The sequence below is a fragment of the Grampus griseus genome (assembly GCF_964374135.1).
Source record: "Grampus griseus genome assembly, chromosome: 5".
NCBI lineage: Eukaryota > Metazoa > Chordata > Mammalia > Artiodactyla > Delphinidae > Grampus > Grampus griseus.
Genome location: NC_138998.1, coordinates 17616080 through 17643232, shown reverse-complemented (window position 1 = coordinate 17643232; position 27153 = coordinate 17616080). Strand labels below are relative to the sequence as shown.

Below are 27153 nucleotides of genomic sequence, written 5' to 3'. Positions count from 1 at the left end.
TAAATGTTCTTTAATGAATTTTGAATTCCAAACTTGCAGAATAACTTCCAAGTTTACTCTTTGTTATTTTCTTGTATTTACTACCTTCCTCTTTGTGTCACTCTGTTTATTTTAAACCCAAAGTCTCCAAACGGACCTGTGTGAATAGCAGACTTATTCCCATATGGTCTTGGGTGAGCTGGTAAAAAAGCCAAATTGAGTTTTCAGTTGGTTTAGTTGGCTTTCATTTAATTTGGCAGACTGATTTTCTAAGTACAATGAAAAAAAGGGGCCTGGCAAATAGATCTTGAGAGGATACAAGCTGTTAAATAAACAGTAGTCAGCAACCTCTTAATTCTTTCTTGATATTAGTAGGTCCAATCAGTGTCTTTAATTGCCTTAGACCTAGTCAGGAGAAAAGTAGAGAAACAGTTAAAAGAACAGAAAGGAGTTGAAGTAGGGGAAGCAAAAAGAAGTACACACACTGGAGACTCCTAGTTAATCAAACAGTTGCTTTGGTGACACACTGGCATCTAGTGTCTATCTGCCTTTCCCAGATTTGGATCATCTAAAAGATACCCTACTGATTAAAATTTAAAATGCCTTCTAGAAAATATTTTTTTTTTTTACAATTCAGTAGATTAATATATGTCTTCTTAAAATTTTATTTATTTTTGGTTGCGTTGGGTCTTCATTGCTCCATACAGGCTTTCTCTAGTTGTGGCGAGCGGGGACTACTCTTTGTTGCGGAGCATGGGCTCTAGGCACACAGGCTTCAGTAGTTATGGTGCACGGGCTTAGTTGCTCCATGGCATGTGGGATCTTCCCAGACCAGGGCTCGAACCCGTGTCCCCTGCATTGGCAGGCAGATTCTTAACCACTGCACCACCAGGGAAGTCCCCAGTATGTGTCTTTTAAGTTTTGTTTTGTTTGTTTGTTTATGTATTTATTTAGTTTTGGCTGTGTTGTGTCTTCATTCCTGTGGGCGGGCTTTGTGTGGTTGTGGAGAGCCAGGGCTACTCTTCATTGCAGTGCATGGCCTTATTGCAGTGTCTTCTCTTGTTGCTGAGCATGGTCTCTAGGCATGTGGGCTTCAGTAGTTGAACTCGGGCTCAGTAGTTGTGGCTCGTGGGCTCTAGAGCACAGGCTCAGTAGTTGTGGCGCACGGGCTTAGTTGCTCCGCGGCATGTGGGATCTTCCAGGACCAGGGCTCGAATCCGTGTCCCCTGCATTGGCAGGCGGATTCTGAAGCACTGTGCCACCAGGGAAGTCCTGATAATATATGTCTTTTTTTTTTTTTAACATCTTTATTGGGGTATAATTGCTTTATAACAAAGTGAATCAGTTATACATATACATATGTTCACATATTTCTTCCCTCTTGCCTCTCCCTCCCTCCCACCCTCCCTATCCCACCCCTCCAGGTGGTCACAAAGCACCGAGCCGATATCCCTGTGCCATGTGGCTGCTTCCCACTAGCTATCTACCTTACGTTTGTTAGTGTATATATGTGATAATATATGTCTTGATGTCCTGTGAGTTTTGAAGTCATGGAATTCTATTGAGTATTTTATTTGATGATCATTGATACTTGATTGCTATTCCAGTAGAAGTTGGAAATAGTTTTCTTATTGTACTAATAATACTGCAGATTCTCCTAAGGCACTAGTTAGGGTCTCAGAATTGCCATGTTGTATCTGAACCTCATTTTGACGATAAAGATAATAACTGTCATTTATTGAGCATTGACTAAATGCCAGGAGCACTAGTTACCTATTACCCTGCAAGGCTAGATGGTAATACCACCATTTAACTGATGGAGACAGACCTAGAGAGGTTAAAATTTAACTCTGTTATATGTTTAGCATAGTGGTTTAAGAGCATAAACCCTGGGACCAGATTGCCATTTAACTAGCTCTGTGACATTGGGCAAGTTACTTCTGTCTGACCCAGTTTCCTTATCTGTGAGATGGGAATAATAACAGCACCTAGCTCTTAGGGCTGTTGTAGTATTGAGTTAATAAATGTAAAGCACTTAGAATAGTGTCTGGTATACAGTATTCTTAGCTTGCTACTGTTATTCTGCTACAGCACCGGTCAGGAATTTTAGAAGTGATGTGGCAAGTTTTTGTTGGCTCCCTATTGTATGGGTTGGGAGTGGCGGAGACCATGGAAATATGCTGAGGTGGAGACAGAACTGTTAGAGAGCAGGTTTGTCAAAGGTTAGTCTCCTGAGAACTTCTGAGATGTGAGGTGAAACCAGCATGCTGAGAGCTTGCCCCATTAAGATTCTATAGTTATAGCCCTAGGGAATGTGTCTCCAGGGAATAGTAGAAATGGATGGTGATAATGGTGTATAAGTTCTTACCCCTTAAAGGGGCACTGTACAAAGGCAGGAAGTTAGAAGGCTGCCCTCCAATTGCCGCACCATTTTTTGCCTTAACCCAGAGAAACCACCCATAAATAAATGAATTCTGAAGGTGGAAATTGTGTCAAGTCCAACCCAGAAAAGGACTCATTGGTCACCATCAAATCCTGTCAAATAGGTCCTATGAAGAATTTTCATATCATGAAGCTATTGTTTAACTAATTTTACATGAATACTGTACCTGAGAACAGCTTTGTTAAACTGTTAAATGTGTAGGGATTTATAAAGGCATCTGATACAGAGTAGTTGTTGATTTTGGCTATGAACTGGTCACATTCATATGTATGTAAATATATACACACACAACTGGGTGCTAGTTAGTATTTCATTTTATCTGTATTATGCCTTTTTTTTTAGAACTGTGATCCTGAATTGTTAGGGTCTGCTGGATTTTGTCCAGTTTTAAAATTTCTTTCGAAATGTTTTTAATCAAGCTTATGTGGGTTTTTCTTTTTATTAAAGCAGTTGCATGGTATTAGAAATCTAAAATCGTTTTTTTTAATTTTTTGGGAAATGAGTTTATTTTATTTTTTTAATTTTTATTGGAGTGTATTTGCTTTACAATGTTGTGTTAGTTTCTACTGTACAGCAAAGTGAATCAGCTATACGTATACATATATCCCCTCTTTTGGATTTCCTTCCCGTTTAGGTCACCACAGAGCGTTGAGTAGAGTTCCCTGTGCTATACAGTAGGTTCTCATTAGTTTTCCATCTTTTTTTGAAAAGTAAGTGATTTTACTGTACTTTCTCAACTTCATTTCCATTTGATTCTTGGATCTCACAGGAATCCTTCAACTGCTTTCTTCCAAGCGTTCCATTTGAACACGATTCAGGAATCAAAGAACCTCTGGGATAGGTATGAATACTTTCATATGGAATGCATACATGCAAAAGTGTATGCATGAACTGCTTTGTACTGTAATGGTTCCTCATCATTAAAACTGATGTTTATTATTTTAGGAGGGGGGAAAATCACATGGTATCTAGCATGGGACAAAGCAGCAAAATAAACCAAAAGGACAAACTATATTTTAAATAGAATATAGACATACTTTCCTTTTTACTGCACTTAAAAGTGTATTTTTTGAAGGGCTTTTTCTATTGGATTTTATTACATGAAATATCCCCTTACCCATGTGTATTTAATGTAAAAACATATTTTATAAAATAAACTACCTACAGTTATTTTAATTTTGTGCCATTTTATATGATTTCTCTGTAAAAGCCTTAGTAACTCAAAGCAAAATGTTATTTCATATTAAGAAATTGGAGGAAGGAAAAGACTAAGGTATCAAAGTAGTAGTCATTGTTTAATTCTCGGCAAGAAAATTTAACCTTAAGCTTGTTTGCTAGAATTCACCAGATCTGCATTACTGTTTTATAAACCCCTAAAACAGTTTGTTTTCTCACAGAAATGTTGTATAAATTTTATTTTTAACTTTTTAAAATATAGACTGAAGTCTTGGAGTTCATGTATGGCAGCAGATACTTTGGTTTATCTTTCTGCTTAATACACATTTTAAGTAGTATATGCTCTGTTCACTTATTTTGCTGAATATTTATTAGCACTCCATCATTCTGTGTCTAATTAATAGAAGTTGAGTGCAAACAATGTTTTTAAAACTCACACAAAGCTTTGTTAGATTCTTTTAACTCTGCTTGGCAGTGCATTTGTGTCCTTTGGCATATTTTGGATAACACTCCTAGACTCAACTGCATCTCTTTCATTAGAATAGAGTATTGCTATGTGCATGTACATGTCATGTGAAGACATGGTCTACATTGCTCAGAAATGATAACAGTGTCTTAATTCTTAGGCTTGATTTACCGTATCACTCAAGAAATTTTCTAACAAACTGTCTTTTTGGTGATGTGTTCCTTACTTAACTTAAAAATGTTTTTAAATGGTTACTTGTAGAACAAGAAGTTTTAAAATGTATAGTGCTATGTTTATAAATTCAATTTTTAAATTGTATAGCTGTAGCAATATAAATTGAGACATAAATGTAAATTGTGGCATGAAACAAGCATGAAGTTTTAATCATTCAAATGGCTTACCAGATGTAGCCAGGGTGAGTACTTTGGGGCGTACTTTATACTTTTCCCTTAGAAAAAGGAAAAATAGTACTCTAGAAATGTTATAAAATAGTTTTTAGATATATGGTAATTTATTTCAAATAGCTAACTTTCATGAGCTACCGTGACATCAATATGAATAATACCTATTATTTTCATCAAAACAATGTAGAAAGTTTTGAGCTTTATCTTTTATAATTTGGATCTAATTAAAAGATTTCTTTTCATTATAAAGCAGCTGTAGAAGTTGCCTGCTCATCATTTGTTACAGCTAAATACTCCTTATCTGTTTTCTTTTTTAGATACCAGAAACATTTAAGGTATCAGAAATCAGGCAGGCTGCTTTATCTATAGTTTCTCATGGGTTGAAAATATTTTCTCCTCTTCTTGGAGCCTCTTGTCCAGAACCAAAGAATTTTAAGAGATACTTGGATACTTGTCTATAGTGTGTTAGTGCCAAAATATAATCAAAACTTATATTCTATATCAGCCATTCTTCACTGTAAGTTGGCATGTTGGTACCAAGGTGACAAGCCTAACGCAGTAGAAACTGACTAGTGGCTTCCTTTTAGCTTTTCAACTAGCTTAATTAATTTTCAGTTGAGAAGAGCAGTAGTGTCTGGCCTTATTAGTTCTAACCATCTACAACTTCAGTTGGCAGGTATCTGCAAACTTTTTAATAGGCTATGAGCTAATAAAGTATTGTGGGACTGTTTATTCGTTTTCTTCGCAGACAGGGGTTGAAGATTAATGTGTGTTAAGCTTTGAAAAATATCTCACCAAGCTGCCTTGTTCATTTTTGACTATTATAAATTTAAGACTTTTTAATATTATTAATAATTTGGCAATTATCAGTATTTTTCAAGGATGATTCTATTAAATAGAACCATTCAGAGATTTAAGGGACTATAAATTCCTTACATTATCTACTTAAGAGGTATAAATTTGCCTATCAATGTGGATATATGCCATATTTCAGCCTCCTGTTTATGAAATCTTAGAAATCATTTTCAGTAGGGGCAGCTTTTAAGCTCTGTGCCAATTTTTATTAAACCTGGTATATTTTTTTCCCCAGAATTCTTTCAGCAGACTATCTTTTAATCAAAATATAAGTAACTAGTATACCTTCCTCACATTGACTTAGAGCTCTCTAATGGCCCGTTTGTTTTCTCCACTATTTAAATTAGAGTTAGCAAGTTGAGAAGCTTTCCCTCAGTCTGCTTCTGCCTATATTTAGATATTCTCTCTTTCCATTGATACCCAATGTTTTATTCAGTTATTATACTAAAGTCGAAGCTCCTGTCAAGCCTTCCTTTCCCTTTTCCTGTAGGTGCCATCATTTTCTGTCTTCTGCATTGTCATCAGGGAATCAGTAGGCTGAAATCATCACCATAGATACTGATAGCTAAAATAATACAGGGAGCCCAGATTATTTGCATTGACTGTTTATTAAAATGAATAATGTAGCTTTCTGGAGATTACCTTACTCTCCAGAAAGCTTTTAAGCCCTGTGCCAATTTTTAGTGATAGCCTAGCCTATTGGCATTTCAGAATAGTAACTTGAAAATTTGACTTCCTGTTTTTTCTTCTTTAAAAAACAGCTTCCCAGACTTAATCATTATTGGCATTACTTTGTTAAATCGACAGAATTAGTTTAGAAACCTATCCTGATGATCACTGGGGAGCAGGCTCTCGTTGGGAGTCCTTTGTCTGTAAAAGCTAAGGGTAAGAATTTATAGCAAACAACTTTACCCTCTTGTAAATATCAGGTCAGTAAGGTAAAGGAGTACTAGAGGGAAGAAACTTTACCTCAGGTAGCCTAAAGGAAGAAATCAGGTAGCTCGTAAGGATTTACCCTTATTGATAAACACTTAAAAGTGTTTCTGCCTCAATGAAGAAAATACTTAAATGTAGTTAACAAATGAGAGTAACAGTTGCTAGGTGCACCATCTCCTTGAGTCAGCTTGTCCTTCCTCATGATAGCACCAATATTTAAAGAGAAATGAATAAGGAAAGTAGTATACATGAATTATTAACTTAAAATGGATGTCTGAGTAAGTTTATGTCTTTTTCTAGATACTTGATGATTTCAGTTAAGTCTTTATAGTGATTACTTACATCTATTTACATCTAGTTTCACAGTTGTTGCATTAAAACGTTCTTGTTAAATAACCTCAAGTATTTTGTGTTAGAAAAGGCATCCAATATTTCCTGTCATTGTGAGATTTCATTTTTGAAGTTAGGAGTAGATCAGAACTAAACTACTCCTATGACACGATTTGTTTTGTTTCGCTCATACTCCAGGAAGCTTGGATATATCATTAACATCCACTTGTTAACCCAAATTGTAAAAACTCAGGTTTCAGAATTTGGATAATCTAGTTTTTGAATGCTCGGTGCTAATGACTTTTTAAAAATCTTTTTATTGAAGTATATTTTGTATCAGAAAAGTCCACCATTCATAATTGTACAGCTCAAACTGAACACATCTGTGTGACTAGCACCCAGATCAAGATACAGTAGTATAAGCTCTTCATGACCCCTTCGTGCCCCCTTCCTATTATTTCCCTCCTCTATCTTAATTTGCAGTAAGTGGAATCATACACTATGTATTTTGTGTCTATCCTCTTTTATCCAGTATTATGTTTGAGGTTCATCTATATGTTTCTGCATAGTGGATCTGAACTACATAATTTTAAGAATCACCATGGTGGGTTACTTGTTAGAGATTTTTACTGGTTAAATGTTGTCTCCTAATAATTATACTCTAAGTACCTTGAGGATATAAGCCCAAACTGTTATGTAACCACACCAAATATATTTCCTAACAATTTGTACCTAGTACTTACATAATTTATTATCTGATTATATTTTGACCAATTTCAGTTAAGGGTATCTAGTAGAGGGTAATCAGAGATGCTAAAAATTAGAGGAAAAGTTTTTAATGGCCTGTCATCTTTTTAGGACTGGATCTCAGATTTAGATGAAAACCTAAGAACATGCTTATAAAATGTTCAGATGATGTTAAAGCAGGAAGTCATAGCTATTATTGGATGAAAGCATTTGTGAATTTAACAGTCTAAAGTATGTGCAGCAATTGAGAAAGTGAAAGAACATGTATGTAAATTCAGGGAGGTTGAAACTTAAGTTGAATAGGTAGAGTAAAAAGTACCTAGATACTGGTTGGCTGCATTTTACAGTAATTGGTTAGCAAGTGACAAGCCTGCTACAAAAGCTAATGTAATTTGAGGCAATATTTATCTAACTAAAATGAATAGGAAAAGATGGTGACAGACCTATTGTACTCCATTTCTATAGGATAGTTACTCTAAATACAAAGCTAACTAGAAAATCTACTTTCTTTATATTCCACCTGGACAGCCAGGTGGGTGTTTCAAGAGGCAGGCTTGAGCTTACTTTCTGAAAGGAGATGGGCCCCCAGGGAAATAGTCTTGCCAATCACTAGAAATAATAAAGCTGTCATCCTATTAATCAGGAATGTTTGACTTTGAGGTTTAGAACCAATTACTTTCAAAATCCCTATGTGTGGAGTTTTATTGCCCCACCACTTAATTCTAAAGGAAAAAAGAAAAGAGGTAAGAAAAGTTTTGAAATTGATCTACTTTACTTCTGTTTTGTCTTTGTTGCCCATGATTTTAAGAAAACCTCAAAGAGCTGTGAATTTGCTTAAGGAATGGAAGGCTAACAAACTATTCTCTATTAGGGAAGAATTCCCATGTCAGAGACAATTAAGCGGTGGCCACAAATTGGGAAACCAATGGTTGGGTAGAATTTGGTTGTGCAGAGTGAAAGGACCAAGGAAAAGGCACCTTCCAGTTAGAGGAAATAGTGTGCACTACTGTGGAAGTACAGGGCATATGTGATAAGGATGGTTAAATTTGATTGGTGCATAAAACATTTGAAGACAACAGAGAAGAAATGGTGGATTGGGTAGAGATCAAAGATATTAGAAGGGTAATGAAGGCCTGAATTAGGCAATGGAGATAAGGAAAGAATGGTTATCAGAAGGTTAGAATTAAAGAATTTTGCTACTGATTGGATATGATAGGGAAGCAGTCAAATTTGACTCCAACGTGTCAGACCTAATTGAGGGAATGGTGGTACCATTAGGAAGTATTAGTGAAATAGTTGGTTTGGGAAGGAGAAAATAGTGATGAGATTTTGTTTTGAGTCAAAGAGCCAGTGGAAAGTCAAGGTGGAAGTAAATACTCAGGGTACAGCTTTAGCTGCAGACTTGCAGCTTGGTAGAGAAGTTAAGGCTAGAAGAGATTGAAGAATCTTTTATTTATTTGTTTGTTTGTTTATATTATTTTATTTTAGAGTTCAAGCTTTAGGAAAGGCTAACATTTCCTAGGAACAGAGTAGGGAAAAAGGGTCAAGCCAGGACCTTGGGCAGCACTACCTACATTTAGAGAACAGCAGAAACTTTGAAGAAGATAAGTGGTCTTAGAGACTAGAAGATTCTAAGAATATTATTTCCTAACCAAAAAGAAGGGAAAATCTTTGAATCTCTGTTTTGAAAAAATTTTAAATTTTCAATAATCTTACCAAGTTCAACATTTGTTAACATTTAGTCATACTTGCTTTATCATCCTAACATTATTTAGGAACCATTTAAGAGTAACTTCAGATAGCATGTCTATTAACCCCAAAATACTTTAGCATATGTTTCCTATCACGTAAAAAGTAGTATAATTACCAAATTCAGATTTGTTAGACTATTATCTAATATGTAACATACAGTTCATATTCACATTTTTGCCAGTTGTCCCAATAATGTCATTCATGACCATTTTTTACCTGATCCAAGAGCCTAAACAAGATCACAGATTACATTTAATTATGAAACACCTATCTTTTTTCCTCCTGTCTTATATAAATAAATAAGTACTTCACTTCTATTAGCCTCCTGTAAGATTGTTTAAATATTCACCAATAAAGGAAGTGCTAATGTTCTGGATGAAATACTGGGAAAAAATGCATCTGCTTAACTAGTCTGTATTATAGGGGCTGGGGAGAAGAGAGAGGAAAGGAAGTACTGCCTAAAATCCAGCTAAAACAACTACTGGGATTAGAGAAGTTTTTAAGAGGAGTCTTTTATTTCTCAAAGTTTAGTAGGGGGGTGGCAAGAGAAGAACATGTGGATATTAATGTGGGTATATCCCTTAGAACAGAAATTGAGTTATATTCTTGTACTAGTTTTTTCTGTACTGTGATTTTTATACATATGTATTAAATTGGGATTTTAATTATCTTGAGTTGAGAAAAAGTAGTATAACTTAAAGACATTTTTACTCACCACTTGGGTTCACAAAGTATGTGACTGCTATCCTTTATGGTTTGTTGTATCCTCCTAGTTTTATTGTGATAGTTGCCTAAGGTGGATTGTCTGCTGCCAGATTTCTAACCATAGATCTGTATCTCATTGTTTGAAGTGGTGTTTCAGTGGATCCTAAGCATTTCTTCTCCTCTTAGCTTTTCTGTGGCTAGCTGAAATGGGACACCTGACATGCTGATATTATTTTCAGCACATGACTGGGCTTCAGAATTGGTGATGAGAAATTATTAACTGCTCATCCACTGTTACATGCTTCTGTTCATGTGCTTACCACCTTCTTCTTTAGTTAGTAAATTTTCTCTACATAAGTCACCACAGCCTACCTACTCTGAGAGGTCTTGATAATTATTTTCAGGATGAAATTTGAGAAACAATTAAAAAACTCGGAAATAAGGTCTCTTTGTTATTGTTGTATTTTAACTTTTCACCAGATGGGTTTTAAGTAAACCAGGCCTTTGAACAGAACAGAAACGTGTGTGTATAATTTGCTAAACCCATCTTATTTTTTTCCTGAAGAATCTAGAACTCTAGCAAAGCTTTTTAAGAGAAGACTCTTACTGAACTTGTTCAGATGAGAAGGAAATTTAAATATAGCCTGAAATTATTGAACCAGAACAAACATATAACATCTGTTTGGGGTTTTTTTCCATTCTAGTTCTTCAACAATTTAAAAGTATGAACTCATACCTCTTCTATGTATTTAAACCTGCAGATAGTTTTGGCAGCCTATTGAGAAGAAAGAAATATTAAGTGGAATTATTTTAATATTTTGTTTTCATTAAGATTTGGGTTGATAGGTAGTTAGATGAGAGAAATGACTGACTGTATTCTAGCTGACATTCTTTGTGTGTGTGTGTGCACTTGTACTAATATTCTAAATCACGCAAATCAGGAAATGTGTTAGATTTTTGTGATGGATATAGAGCATTTAAATGCATTTGCTTACCAGAAATTAGCTTCTGTGTTTAGGCTTCACTTGACAACTTCTAAAATTTTTTCCACATTTGACAAGTAAATTTAAATAGGTGGTAATAATTTAGAATGTGTATTCATTGATAAATATCCTCAAGAAATAACGTTTTTATGCTGTTTTGTTTCCTGGTGATTGTCAAAGTTTGAAGATCCTCGGTGATAAATACTAAAAAATTTGGAAGGTGCTCATTGTATTTTTTTCGGTTTTTTTTTTTTTTTTTTTTTTTTTTTTTTTTTTGCGGTGTATGAGCCTCTCACTGTTGTGGCCTCTCCCGCTGCGGAGCACAGCCGCTCCCCAGCATGTGGGATCTTCCCGGACCAGGGCACGAACCCGTGTCCCCTGCATCGGCAGGCGGACTCTCAACCACTGCGCCACCAGGGAAGCCCTTTTTTCGGTTTTTAATTGTGATATTTGGCCCAGAAATAGTGGTGCTGTAACCTGTATCCTGGAAGCCAAAAACATCTTTCTATTAATACATGTCTACTAGTGGTAATATCAAGATAAAGAAGGTATTCTCTTTCTGGACGTACACACTATTAGAAGGAGAACAGGAAGGGAAAAAGAGTTGTTGTGTCTGACTAATCCCACTCATGTTCACAGTGACTATTAACCATTAATCTTCAGAAAATTTCTGTCTTTATTTACAGCAGCTGTTTCTTAGATATTGCTAACTTAGTCCAGAAAATGCTGCTAAATGTATGTCTGGGATGGTCATAGCGTAGTTTGTTTCAAGAAATTAGACGTTAACTCTTAGGCGTAACACGTGTTGATATTTAAAATTTTAAGAACAGTTACATTTCTTTTATGTTAACTGTTGTTATAACAAGAGCTCGAAGTCAAATATATAGCTCTGTGTTATTAACAAAGCCTGCAGGACCTTATTGCATATATTTGAGTAACACACAACTTGCTTCTGCTTACTTTGTTTTTCCATTTTTATCTTCTCCCACCCCCAATTTCAATTTCCTTTTTTTTTCTTCTTTTTTTTGGTCTCCTCTCTATAAGCTGTTTCTACTCCTTTTGAAAGAAAGAAGAGTATGAATCATTTGTGAATAAACATGATCTGTTAAAAAATATCTATCACTATCTTGTTAGAGCTCTTTTTCAAAGCTGCATTAATGAAATTCTTGCCTATCTTTCACCAGTAGGTGCATTTGATACAATACATAAAATGCTAAACATCTTTTTTTTTAAGTTTTTAACATAACTGATCATTGTCTTAAATTATATCTTGGCTCAACCACAGGTACAAGTTTCCTATAATTGTGTATGTCTTTTTATATGTGAGTTTCTTGGAACACTGTGTCAGTGTTCTTATTCTGTTAGGTACGTTTGGGCTAATTTTTTCCCATAAGTTTATCTTTGATATTTCTAGCCTCATTTCTCCAATACATATGGAAAGACTATATGTAATTATCAGGGGCATGCAGGGTTGCCCCATTTTCCCCTTTTCACCATTAAACAATAAGTTTTTCTGACTTTTACAGAAGCAAGCATTGATCTATATGATGTCTAAGAATTCTCAAAACAGTGTAGTAAACTTATTAAAGAAATGTGTTTTACGCTTTGAAAGTGAAATTTTGTACCAAAAGAAGCTAAGCACATTCATTCAAATAGCAAGTTCCTTTAGGAACTCTTAGGTATAGGTTTGTCTGATTTCACATATCTGTTTTCAAATAATGACTTGGAAATTGCAAGTCATCTACCTCTTTGCCCCTGTGCTCACTCTTTTGTTCTATTAATATAAGTTTGCCATAAAATAAGCTAAATAATGGTAAACTTAAGCCTAGTTATTGCTGGACTATACTATAAGAACTTTCAATAGCACATTCTCAGTTAAATGGGGTTTTTTTTCCTCAGCAATTAAAGAAGAATGAAATGATATCTATAGGAAATGTTCAAGATTTGTTTTTGATAGCAATCTTGCCAGAGATTCAAGATTATGATTGATATATTAGAACAGCTTTCTAAATAAATATTCATTTTTAGGAGAATTCTAATTTTAAGTTAAATTTTAAAGGATATCTAATTAATCTTAACTCTGTTACTCATCCACAAGCACTTCAGTTACTCAGTTTTATTTCAGATTTTTAATAAGGATTTCCTACATGTTGGAATTTAGTGATTGAAACTCTTCAGTTGTGAGCCTTTTACTCGGTAACAGCTAATTTTGAAAATGCATGCTCGGGAAAAATTTGATACAGAAGTTTTACATACTTTCAGTGTATACAGCTCTTACGTCCTAAATTTCCTATACATTTGTATGGTGCACACACCCTTAAAATTATCTTTTTTATAAGCATCACAGTAAAATAACTAAGTCTGCTTTATATGGCTGGTTTAATTCTGTCTTCCAAAGATTTTTTTTTCCAGGCATTTATCATAACAGTGCTTGTTGTTGGCTGGTCCTTTAACAAAGGACCAAGTAGTCTGCCCTTTAAATGACTAGTTCATCAAAGCCTTACAGACAAGCAAATTACCAGCATTACTGATAGATATATCTCAGGAAGCATTTACTTTGCTAAATAAGTATTGTATCTTCTCATGAGACTTGTCCCTCAAAAGAGTAAATCATTAAAGTGTCTTCTTTTGTTTTTTAAATTATGGTAGTATTTTGGTTGATAGGAGACAAGAGTTGCATAAAAACTTTCTAAAAACATTTTGGTAATAATGTTGATGAAATCACCACAACCCTAAACTATTATTTATCCAAATAAATATGGATTTTTGCCTTCACCAGGTGATTATTGTCTTTTCATAGCCCAGCCTTATAATGTAGTTGTGTGGTTTTATTGAAGTCACATGTGTTGTGAGATTACATTTGGAAAGATTATATTTGTAAATTGGAAAAATTCTAATAGATCTTCGGATTGTATAGAAGACTTTTAAATGACCGTGTGTGTTTAATAGAAAATTTCCATTAAAAGTTAAAATGTATAACAACGTAACTCCATCCCCCTGTATTTGGGTCAAATATCTCTGGAGAGATGGCTGCAGAGTTTCCTTTACAATGCTGTCTTTGAGTTTTCTATCGGTTTGCACATATTAGTCTTCTTGAATAAGGGCCTCCTCCTTTCCCCTTCCCCCTTACCCCATTATGCCATTTTATTTAGGGGGTTAATGTAGGTAAAAATATGCCCATAAATATGAGGGTTGCCTTTTCTGTGGATTACTGGCAACTAAAAATATAAATCAGCATTCTTATCAAACAAAAAATGTTATTAATATTACCTTCCAGCGATTAAAATAGGTGCCCAATTGAAAGCTTTGTAAAAAAATTTAATAAATGTAAGATTATATTCTTAAGGAAGTAAGTTTTACCATTATTAAATCCTCCTACCCCCAGTTTTCTTCCATGCCCATACGCAGATGAGCAGTAGGATTACTCCTGAATAGGATACATTGTTATATCTATTATATAAAACACATAATAAAATTTCATTCTTTCCATCATGTTCTCTGATTTTAAAATTGGGGATGATAGAGATAGACTAGGATTTAGGTGTAAAAATTGAATGCTGTCTTGAGCATTTAAATGAATGATATAGATTATTACTGATCCAGCCACCTGTGCTGTATAAGTCTAGAAATTCATATATGGATGTGGACCAAACAGTAGAACTCAAGTGCCATTCTGCAGGACTACAAAGCTGTCTATACCAAGTTATGGTGTTAAATCATAATTTCTGGATCATGATCTTAAACCTTTGATTGGTTCCATTTCTACTTGACTCTTTACTAACAAGTATTCTGATGGCCTCAAAGTCCATGTTATTTAAAGTTTGAAGTATCCATATCAAATATGAAATTATTTTACATTAAAATACTTAAGTACAAAATATCAGTTGTGTAATCATGGTAAAACATACAACTTTGCTATAAAAGATTTCTAAAGGCTATTTGATTAAAACACTTATTTACTTAAACTCTTTGCTAGAATTTTTTTTAGAATTCAGCATCGGAGGAGGAATGTGACATAATAATGATCGAAAGCCGAAAGTTTAAAAGTTGTGATGCCCTCACATGGTTGGAGGGTTATTCTAGCTTCTAAGGACTGAATGTTGTCCACAAGAGTGTCTCATCAGGTCATAAATTGGTAAGACTTAATGGATTAGATTTTATGTATTATACCTGATGTTATTGTATTGAGATGAATATTTATGAGCAAACTGAGCACATTGTATAACTTAAGAGTATAGTATTAAATATATAAGTTAAAACTTGGAGTTTTAAATACTTGGAGTATGTAATTCTTTCAGAGTCTCATGAGGCTCAAGACCCTGTCTTTGCAGTGGTGTTTAATAATCAGTTTAAAAAATAAAGTGACATCCTATATTATAGTAAGATTATTTAAATATTGCTATTGCATCTGCTGTAGATGCTTACAGTATAGTTAGGGGCCCCATATACCTTCTAGTTAATATCCCAAGAGATATTTGAGAAATAATATATTAATCTTTTATTTTTATAAAAAAATTTTCATCCATTTTCTCCATGAAATATAATTTAAATAGTTTTATTACTTGTGGGATTTTATTTTTCTCAATAAAAGACATTTTTCCTGCTGTCTCTAAAAATAAAAGCCAAAGAAATTGTCTCAATTCCTAGTTGAGAACACCTAAGATGACAATATCAAATGAAAATGATATATTTGAAGTCAATATACATTTTTTGTGTGCCCTGAAAAAACATTTCCTTTCAGAACTGTATTCTGCTTAGAAAGCAAAAATTTTCAAATTTGTTTTGTATACCTTCTTATTTTGCTTTGTTTTACACAGCTGTATTTTGTAGGGGGACTCTCAAAATAATACAGTTTAGATTAGGATAATACTGTTTAGATTAGGATATCATAATCTTCAACCTGATCATCATATTTTGTGTATGAAGAAAAAGAATCTGGGTTAAGTTATACTTCCAAGGTTACACAGAAAATATTAGAATTAATATTTTCATTAAAATATGGTGCACATATCCTGCAAGTCTATCAAAGTTATTTGAAAGTATCATCTAAATAGGCTACAATATCTATTTCTGACCTTATTCTTAACCAGAGATGTTATTCTCTTATACACACACATACCTGTTCTGTCTTTTGAATAATATTCTAAATTGTTTCAGATAATAGTATTCCATGACTTCGTGTTGATCATATTCTGTATATAAACTTAAGGTTCTTAAACCAGTAATAACAATCAATGGTATTTTGGAAGGAAATACAACAAAACTGTTGTCCCTTATTCTATATATATTTTTCATTTTTATTTTTTTATTTTGTACAATATATCCGTAAAACTTTGGTAGTTAGGAAAATACGTTCTGATTTCTTTAGTAGGGTATCCATATTTAGTAGTCAGTGGGTGGCCTTCAGGGGATCCTGAAGCCTGTGGAATTCTGGATAGAACTTTATGTATGTTTTCAGTGGAAAGTTCAGAGTATTTGCCAGGTTTTCAAAAACAGTTGAGTAACATTGCTAGTGAATGTTTGTGTCTAAAGGACAAGCCTTGTTAGACACCCAAGTATGTGACTTATGAAGAAAGTTTTTAATGAATACACTGATCTGTTAACTTCTACTGATATTTTTCCAAGGCTAGTTTATTATAAGTGACCATTAGACTGATAGAACAAATCAGAGCCTAATTTCTTTTAGTTTAGAACTTGCATTCTGTCCGTCTCTGTGCTCAAGTGTTGATTGGATTTCTCCACAGAGTAGTTGCTTTTTTTTGCTACTTAGTGGTTACTGTGTGTCAGGGACTGCTAAGTAGAAATACTTAGCATGATACCATAGTAAGTATTTTTGACATGTTATCTCATTTAATGTTCACAGCAGTTGTATAGATACTATCAATAGCCTCAGTTTATAGAGAAGAAAATTGAAAGCCTGGAGAGATTAAGTAACTTTTTCGGGTCACATAGCCATTAAGTGGTAGAACTAGGATTCAAATCTAGCTTTCTAAGTGGAGCCTGGGCTCTCAATTGATATGCAGGTATAGAGAGTAACCCTGGAAAACTTGAAGTATAAGATAAGGGAAAATTTCATGTTGTATGAAGATGTGAATACATAAATTTGATTTCCTTTGAACTTAAGTATTAATAGCAATGGGTCATCCTCATTATAAAACCATCTTTTAAAGCACTTGCCAAAAAATAAATTTGGTAAGTTGCTTACTGTCTAAAATCATTTATTGTATTGTAAAATAACCCATTCAAATTTAATGCTTATAATTATAAGCAAGTATATATGTATTAGGAAAGTTTTAGTACTTACTAGAATAGTATTGTACTAACTGTAACCATTAAGGAATTCACCCTTTAATATTTAGGATTTATAAATAGCAAACACTGGAAGCAGTTTAAAAAGCTACTTCAAGCCGCGAATGTTTCTTGGGATAGGGACATGAATCACATGAAAAACCCCCTACTAAACCACATCACATTTGCCCTTAGTTGTGAATAATTCTATAAAGAAACCTCTTTTATGTCTACTTTTAAAACATTTTTGCAGCAAAATTTATTTGGGGGGGGGGGGGGATGGATTTTATTGAGCACCTACTTTGTGCAAATCCTTTTCATTGGTTTAATTTTATCCTCAGATGAGCTCCAAACCTTATAACCTTTTCCCTGTTTTTAAGTGTTTATAATAAAGTTCCTGAGTCTAAATATGGCTTAAAGGTAAATCTACAATAAAAGTACTGCTTAAAACAAAAACAAGTAAAACTATAAGAATTTTTTTTCTTCAGTTAAATTGAAGTAGACTGCAGGTCAAGTATAAACTTGATTGAAAATATACAAACAACATAATAGGTCATCAGAATATGAGAATCCTGTATTAAAAGTCCCCTTTCAGATAACATATTTCTACCCCAGCTTTTTTAGTAGTAATATATGTACCCTTTCAAAATTAAGCTATGGAAGTTTGGGAAATAGAATAAGAACAGTTACACCTAATCCATGTTTTAGCACAATTGCTGTCTCAGTGTTTACATATTCCCTTCCAGATTTTGAGCACATATGCATGGATATTAATAGTTGCAATCATGGTTAAGTAGCTTTTAAATAGTTTTTAGTGTTCCAGATATTTGTCCATTTGTACAAAGCTTATACTGATATATATAAGTTTTGAATTTTGGACTGATATTTCGACAACTGTGAAACCGTCCTTTCCAGTTTTTCTTCCTATCTCTCTGGTTGTTTCTTCTCAGTCCCCTTGGCAGACTTTTCCTTTCTTTTTGTCCTTTCAAGTATTATTGGTGTACTCAGGATGGTGTCCAGACCCACTCTTCACATTCTTTATCATGCTAAGAGCATATAGATGGCTTTGGATGTCCTCTGTATGCTGTAGGAAGCCATGTATATGCACCTGGCACTCAAACTCATTACCTGTGCATCTGTCCTTACGTTCAAATTTCCCTGATTTTTCACAGCCAACTTTCATAGCTATCTGATCTTTCATAACCAGTTAATGACAAAGTGCTGCCATGTCTACCTCCTGAGTATTTCTTCAGCATATTCATCTCTCTCATCATCTATTCAGGGCACAGTCCTTTATTAATTGGAATTGCAACAGACTTCTAACTGGTGTTCATTATTTGAGTTTTCCTGCTGTTCTTTTTACTTGGAACATTTGTGTGTGTGTATCCTTTTCTTCTCCACCCAACTGTGGCACTTCCTCTACTAAGCATTTTTCCTTGACCCTAGATCTTGATTATATGCTCCCAAAACACCCTCTATAATCTTGCCCTGTCTGAGCATTTATCACATCTCTGACTTGTCTGTCTCTTTCATTAAATTGTAAACTCTGGGATTATGTTTATTTGATAGTGTATTCCTTAAAAAGCAAGAGTCAGCTGTAAAAAGTAAGTCACCTAACTCCTAAGTCAATATTCTTTGAGTATTTTATGACATTCAGATTTAGGCCGTTATACCTAACTAATACAGATTACATAGTTAACGTATTAAGTGCTTACCATGTGCCAGACATTCATGTGTTATCTCACTGAATCCTAGCATCTGGTCCTATTATTATCCTTTGAAGAGGCTAAATAACTTGTGTGAGGTCATATCGTAAAAATGATGGAGTTGGGATTCAAACCTGGGTATGACTCCAGAGCCAAAGCCCTTTTATTTGATACCACCTCCGAGTTTATCCTCTGAGTCTAGAATTATAAATCTGAGTTGGAGGGGAATTTAATGGTCATTTATTCCAACCACTTGTCTCATACTTGAATCATGTCTGCAACACACCTTCCAAGTTTTCATCTAGCCTTTGAACACCTCCAGTGATGTTTATCTTAGCATCCTGGTCTTCTTTCTTTTTCCATTTCATGTTTAAACCTTTTATAAACCCTTCCTGTACAGCAGAGAATCTAAAATGTGAAGCAGAAAAATATCTTGCCATCACTTAAAGATTTAGGAAAGAGATTAGGTTCATGTAAAAATGTAAGCTGCAGTACAGTCTATGGAAACACTGAACCGAGCATATTCTCTAGTTATTCTGTTAGTTTTCATATCTGCTATAATCAAGAATATGGGTTCTAGTTCATGGCCTTAAGTCATCGGTTTTAGTTCTAAAGCTCTTTTTCAAAATGGATAAGGAGACATTGCTTAACATCTTAGAGATCGCAAGGATGTTTCCCCTCTTCGAAATTATTGATTCTAGTGATGATGTAAGAGTTTCATGGGACTCCTTTATATGTGCTTTGATCCACCAGTGTAAAAAGAGTGAAGTACTTCTGAATTTCTTCAGAATCCTGGATCTAGTTCACTTAGAACTTTTACTTGTTCATGACACATACTCAAAGGCATGACAGTTTGAGTTGTCTTCTTTCTCTGACTTGACCAAACCGGCAAGTCTTTGGTCTCCTCTTTCCACTTTCAGGATAGCTGTTGGTTTCTTTTACTTTTTCCCTAGATTCAGTTCTGTCTGTCTATAGAGAATGATATTGGGGAATACCCCATAGATGGATATTTATGAAGTGTGATTATATAATTAAGCCTTCACTAGATTTACAAAAAGATTTTCCCCTGAATCCATGATTCTAATGTAAAAAGACGTTTGTCAAGATTTTTATCCAAAAGATCATTGAGTTTTTAAAGTCCGCTTTATTTTCCACAAAGTCTACTATGACTTTGTCATCACCATGTTCCATACATGGAACTGCTAAGTTTCAGTGGCATAATTTTGTCAGAAGTAACCTGAAAATCCATAGAGCTCTGACTTTTCTTTTCCTCAAACTTAGACAGTTTCTCTACTTACTTCAGTTGCCTATATTATATAAAAAAATGTTATACTTTCTTCCTTCTCAGTGAGAAACAGTCAATCAGATGCTTTCATCATAAAAAGGTTTATTGGCTTTTTATTTAAGCTGAGTTTGTCAGGGAGAGGAAAAAAACAAATTCTCAGGAGGTCTTCCCATTTTCACTGTGTTCCAGTGATACCCTTAATTAGTTTCTAATAGTTTAAGTAGCCGGTTAATTTCTGAACTCTTTTTCCTGGCACAGTAAGCTCAACTTGACATAAGTTCATGTTGAATTTACAAAATATAATTAGATAATATATTAAATACTGTATGTTTTATTCCATCTTTTCCTTCAATTAAATGTTCAGTATCAATTATATGCAGAGTGTTGCAATAAGTAGACCCTTGAGATGGACACAATTCCTGCCTTTAAGGTTTAATTCAAGGGAGAAGAACATTCAGTGAAAACAACAAAAACAGAATTATTTATGGAAGAGTCAGAGGGATGGGGCCTACCGGCAAGAAATGAAGAGAGCAAAGATTATGTTGGTAAAGCATCCCATTTCATTTCATTCTTATCTCTAGAATCTAAATTGATTTAACAAATTTCAAGTCATGATGTAAGTCTAGAAATCATCATAAATTTTTTACATAAATTGATGCCTACAAACTATTGTAAAGTTCTGCCATTAACCACGTCTATCTTACAGAATTGTTATTGCCTGGAATAATTCCAGGATGTGGATCTAGATTGAAATGAGAAGTAGTAGGGAATTCCTTGGTGGTCCGGTAGTTAGGACTTGGTGCTTTCACTGCCGGGGGGGCCCGGGTTCAATCCCTGGTTAGGGAACTAAGATCCCTCAAGCCGAGCAGCCAAAAAAAAAAAAAGAAAGAAGTAAGAAAAAGTAGTTAGCTGTTAAAAACTTTTTGCCACTGAAAATGTACATATCTGAGTATAGTTCTCCTTGAGTAAAAAAACCTTATAACCCTTTAGATTTTATAATAACTGCTACTTTATACTTTTCTTTATTGTCCTATACCAGAATTCCTTTTTGACTTAGGTAATTCTAAAGCAGTGATTCTCAACTAGAGTAAATGTGGTTTAGAAGCAAAACAACACTTTATCTCTCTCCTATGAGTTGTTTTTAGTAATATTTATTGTTGTAATGTCATGTAACACTAAAGAAAGGCATGAGATAGTTTTAGTTAAACAGTTTTTTGGAAGTTTTATGTTGAATTAAACCAATTCAGTTATATCTCAGTGGCCTTTGGAAAAATTTCCCCCAGTAAGTTAAGATTATTTATATTCTGAACAATGAAATTTTGAGATTCTATCGAGGATCAATAAGAATTTTACTAATGTTCAATCCACATAATCCTGTGCTTAATAAGTATCGATGTAAGTTTAAATCTCAAGTCAATTTTTATTAGCATATATTTTGTGACTGCATTGAACCTTTAACATTTGATTGAGTACAAAGAAATCAAGTAAATTTAAAGCATAACTAGGATTATTTCTTTATTTGGGTGAGACATAAATACAAAGGTTGTTTCCTAATACTAATCATAATTTTTATTTGTACGTCACTGCTTCATTTGTAATCCAAGATACACTGGAATAGTAGACCTTATATAGTGTCAAAATCCAAATTGATCCAAACAATTGAAGGAACAAAAATTTTTTAAGTGTCTACTATTGTAAAAAGTCTCATATAATCCTCACAGTAATCCTTTAAGGTAGTACAACCATGACCCCATTTTACAGATGAGGAAACTGGTTTCAGTATGTTAACTTGGTAGGATCACCTCATTAGTAAGTAGTGGAGTTGGGATTTTAAAACCAACTTGTCTAATTCTAAAGCCTGTATTCTTAAACCACTTTATTACTCTTTGAGAATTCAGCGTTTTGTTTCGGCAGCTGCTGAGAGGTAAGCTGTCTCACCCCCACAGTGAAGTGGAGAGCAAAAGAGAGTTAGGCCAAGTGGTAGTAAAGTGATAACCTAGACAGTTTTAACTCTTTAGGGCATTTCTTCACAGTACTTTTCTTGTATTTGTTGAAGATCAGCAATTTAATTCTTTGCTCAAACCCAAACCGACCTAAATTTTTAAAACATCGCAAATGCAAAACATTCATTGATTTATTAAAAGTAAAATAGACCAGACTTTTTCCCGGTTAGAATATTCTCTTCATTTTTTAAAAAATATTTTATTTTTTTTTTATTTTTGGCTGCATAGGGTCTTAGTTGCGGCATGCAGGATCTTTCACTGTGGCATGTGGGCTTCTCTCTAGTTCTTCTCTCCAGTTGTGGCGTGCACGCAGGCCTAGTTGCCCCATGGCATGTGGGATCTTAGTTCCCTGACCAGGGATCGAACCCGAGTCCCCTACATTGGAAGGCGGATTCTTTACCACTGAACCACCAGGGAAGTCCCTATTCTCTTCATTTTATTGAAGGGTAATGACCGTGCTTTGATGCTGTCCCTTAATGAAGCAACTATCTCTTTAAAAAACCTCATGATACTTTTATTCTTCTGGGTTTATCCCTATTTTGAAACAGTTCCTTGATAACCTCCATTTTCATTTATTACTATCCTTTGGGGGACTTTGGGGACAGATTAGGAAGGGACATAAGGTGGCAAAGAAAGATAAATTATTAACCTAGGAACAAAAGCTGGGTTTTAGTCAGATAACTCTAGTGGCTAATTTTGCTTTGTCAAATATATTGTCCATAGAATTATGTTTTTTCTGTAAAGCTATTTTAAATAATATCTCTGCATCTTCAAGAAATGGACATAAATGAAGAGATTAGCTATAACATGAGGAAAAATTATCTGTGTGCTCTTCACTGGTATTTGGCATTTAATATTCAAGGGGATAGTCTCATTTTGACTCATTTGGTTAGGCCTCATCGTGGAAATGGGATTGAGAGGATTTGTTCAAGAATACCTCCTGAGTTGGAAAAAAATAGTACGTGGAATGCTTGAGAAAGAAGAGGCAAATGTGAGGCCATTCAGCAAAAGAAATAATTAGCTTTCTCAAGAAGGGCAGTTTCTTCCCATCCCATCTTCTACAACTCTTTACCTGCTAGTCTCCTCCAGTGCTTTGGCCCTTATTTGTCTTCACTGTTTAACCAAACTCATCTCTCACAATTTGAGCTACCTACCACATTCTGATAACTCTCAAATCTAGACTCGTCACCAGAGATTACTCTAGAGTTCTAGATGCCTATTTCTAGCAACCTTTCCTTATTTCTCAACCTTCTTTCTTTATTTCTGCACCATGATCTATGTCCCAGATGTCTCAAAATTCAAAAGTCCCAAATGTAACTTCAAATTTCTCATTTTCATCTCAGGTTTCTCTGCCACTCACTCCCCATCCCTCAAAAAAATCTAACCATCTTCCTGTGACACATTAACTATTTCCCCATTCCTTAGTTGCTCCATGCTAAAAATTGCAGTCATCCTTGGCATTTTCTTTGTTATAGATGAGTCTCTTTCATTTATCATCCCTCTGATTTCTCACAGACTCTCTGTGCTTCAGTTATAAAAACTTTCATTTTCCCTTGCTTAATCCCTGTGACCAAGCATTTGGCAGTGTCCTGCTATCCCTTATTCCCCTTTGCTTGCTTAGGTAACTTTTTTAAGACCTGTCTTGAGTGTTACTATCCTTCCTTCTCACTAACCCTGCCCCCCCCACACACACACATACACAAAACACCACATTTGGTTACAGTAAGTTTCATAAAAAGTCTCTAAAACTAATGATGAAAGAAAAAAAGCCCAATGAGAATAACTTACCTCCGGACACAGCAAATCTGAGGTGAGGCCAAGTTGCAATGTGTATTTGCTAATTCCACACTAGTGATCTTCCCACTGGTGGACACTATCTAACTTCATGTTCTTCCACCCAGTATTTGTTGAGTATTGGGCATGTGCAGAGGCGACAGATTGGAACTTTTTTTTTTTAACAAAAGCGTCACCTAGAAAGGTAAATGTTACTGAGATTTGGCTATTAGGAAATAAGAAGCAAAAGTTTGTTTAGGATTTATGACCTGTTACCTCCAAAGGAATTTGGATTACCTCGGTATATGGATTAGATGTTAATATTAGGCAGCAAGAACATATGGCAAGTGTAGTTTCAGACTGAAAATGAAGAATGAGATTAAGGAATGTTTCCCCAATTATTTATTGAGTTTAGTTAAAATAATAGCATTACCCATGTTTATTAAATACCAAAGAGTGCTTGGAAAAAGTCAGTTTTGCCATTAAGTGTAGGAAGTGGCTTTGATCTAATACAGCTACCTCATGTTATAGCTAAAAAAAAATTTTTTAAAAAAGGGGCCCCAGAGTAGCGAGTGATATATTTAGAACTCAGATTCCAAGTATACAGTTTTTGAGTCCAAGTATCTGTGGCATTCTTTATTAAATGGCTGCCAGCCTCATGATAGATGCTTGTACGGCCAGTAGAGCTTTGTCTGGTAGGAGATAGATGCAACCGTTAAAACATAGCCTGTGTGGTTAGTGCCATAAGTGTAGTGTGGAACATGGCTTACTATACTACTTCTGGAAGGGTTAGAGAAGCCCTTACAGAAGAGAAAATATTTGAGCTGAAATCTATAAAAGAATGGTAGAGTTTCTACAGTACTTAGAGAGTGAGAAACAGTATGAACAAGGAGAGTAAAAGTAAACCATGGAGGGTCTTAAAGGAGTTTAGGCTATCCAGTTCTAAAGTTGAGCAGGCATTTGGAACTGGGAGGAAGTGGGGTGGGATAATGTAAAGGTTAGCATTAGAAATTTATACTAAACTAGTTCCTGATTTTTCCCCCCTTTGCCCCATTTGTATGTCATTGCTGAAGAATTCTGAGTTACTTTAGAAATGTTAGATGAATTTAGCTACGTAGGTTGTTTTTATAATAGGCCCACTGCCAAGTGAAAATTTATTCAGTGCTTGTTGGTCTCTGAAATGAAATGCAAATCTTAAGAGCTTTACGTTTTTGTTTTTATTTCCCTTGACATTCTTTTTTTTTCTTTTTGAATTTTATTTTACTTATTTTTTTATACAGCAGGTTCTTATTAGTCATCCATTTTATACACATCAGTGTATACATGTCAATCCCAGTCGCCCAATTCATCCCACCACCACCACCACCCCCTGCTGCTTTCCCCCCTTGGTGTCCTTTGACATTCTTTTTTATTATGTTCTTTCTCCAGTTTTGTTCATTTTCATATACTTACACCATGAACATTTCCTTAGGTGGGGAAAGTGCTGTGATTTCCTCATAGTCAAAGGGAAAGAATACTATATTGTTAACCTTTTAAAGGACAACTGATCTTAACTACAAAATGGCTGTTAAACATAGTCCTTTCCCTGGAAGGCTTTTTCTTAATCTTTATCCTTTTCCTAACACAGCTGGAGAAATTTGAACTCATGTGTTTTTAATGTCTTCATTCACATTAAGGATTTTCATTGAATTTTTCTCTTTTATTAAACTTTTGTACTTTGTAGGACAGATAGTCCTTAAAATCAGTATTGAAAACCATAGATCTTTTACTAAAGTATACAGTACTTTAATCACTAAATTCTGATGTTTTTATTTATTTATTTTTAATTTTATTTTATGGCTGTGCCACGTGGCATGTGAGTTCTCGCCCCCTGCATTGAAAGGGTGGAGTCTTAACCACTGTACAATCAGGGAGGTCCCATAAATTCTGATGTTTTTAGAAGTTGGTTAACCATCAGCTTCTATCCCAGCAGACTAAAGGAGTGGTTTTAGAATATCTAGAATGAATATATGAAACTATCAATACATCCACTATATTACTTTTCAGTATAACTATGTTATTTAGGTTTTCGTCAGTTATTCTGAACTAGACATCAGTTGGCAAAATTCCTTTCTAATCCCTCTCCTTTTTTTTTAATCTCAGGTGCCAGTGTACATCTCAGTCTAGATAATTGTCAATCATAATACTGTTTTCCCAGTCTCCAGGAAGTAAATTAAAGTAGCCAAGACAATAGTGTCAAATTTTTAATTTGGACTTAAGCCCCTTGGTTATGTATCCTTCACTCCCCCATAATTATGATATCATCAAATTACCTGTTGCTGCTATGTAAACAGTAAAATGAAATCTCTTTCAAGAGAGTCTGCTCTAAATGTAAGCACTCCAACATTGGGGAAAATGCCACCCTCCTCCTACCCCTTTCTCACACCGTTTTCTTTTGCAGTCTGACTCAGAAGAAGGAAATAACTTTCATTGTGTCAAACCTTGTCTAATGTTAGTCTAATAAGAAATAACTAACTAGTGTATAAGCTCATTTATCTTAAGTAGATATGATTCCATGTTCTTATTCCATTTAAGTATTTAACTTGAGATAATATAGTATTAAACAAACTTCCTTAGTTTATTGGACTGTTTGGCCTGTAGTGGTAAAATTGCTGCTATTTTACTTTTGTATAAGTCTCCAGTCTTTCCAGACTAAATTTTTACATCTTCCATCTTGACTGTTTTAACAGAAAAAAATGTTTAGTTTGGCTAGTTTTTAAGTTGTTTCCTTGGAGTAGCTCTTCAAGAAAAATAATAATAATAATTATATCAGAATTTTACTACCAAATACTAAAATAATTCTGCCAAAATATCATAACTTTGAAGTGTAAAGAGATCTGGAAGAAGAAGGTAAAGTTAGTATTAATCTTATCTGTACCTTCTTTGGAATTCATTTTTAATGCAACATTGTGTAAGGTTATGTAGCCTATTGTATCTTAGATATTTATTGGAGAGACTTTTACTATTTACTTACTAGCATCACTTTGAACAAAAATAACAATATACTGGGAGTTATAAACATTATTTATACTATATTTTTAAGTGATTTTAATTCACCCTAAGCCAAGGAAGTAAATTTTACAAATCAGAAATGTTATTTATATTGATTGTTTTTTTGTATGTTAAACATAGTACCTAATCTTTCAGAAGGAAATAGTTCCAAATACAAGTGGAGCTGTTGGTCCTCTTCCCTTTTTTCCTTTCTTGTTTCCTGTCTGCCATTTGTTCATGTCTTGAGTTCACACTGTACAGGGAAATAACTCCTTCATGAGTCATTTTCATT

At 34.4% G+C, this 27153-nt stretch overlaps 1 protein-coding gene across 2 annotated transcripts in view; it reads left to right on the top strand.

Annotated features, from left to right (window-relative positions):
- The window catches only part of TSC22D2 (TSC22 domain family member 2), a 50824-nt gene that overhangs the window by 12998 nt on the left and 10673 nt on the right, over positions 1-27153 (top strand). Inside the window, exon 2 of one of the 2 annotated variants that reach the window (XM_082654953.1) lies at positions 3192-3263. The exons of the other annotated variant lie outside the window; for it this stretch is intronic. Within the exon in view, the coding sequence (XP_082511079.1) occupies positions 3192-3263 (72 nt within the window). The remainder of the gene's footprint in view (positions 1-3191; positions 3264-27153) is intronic. 2 annotated transcript variants of the gene reach the window in all.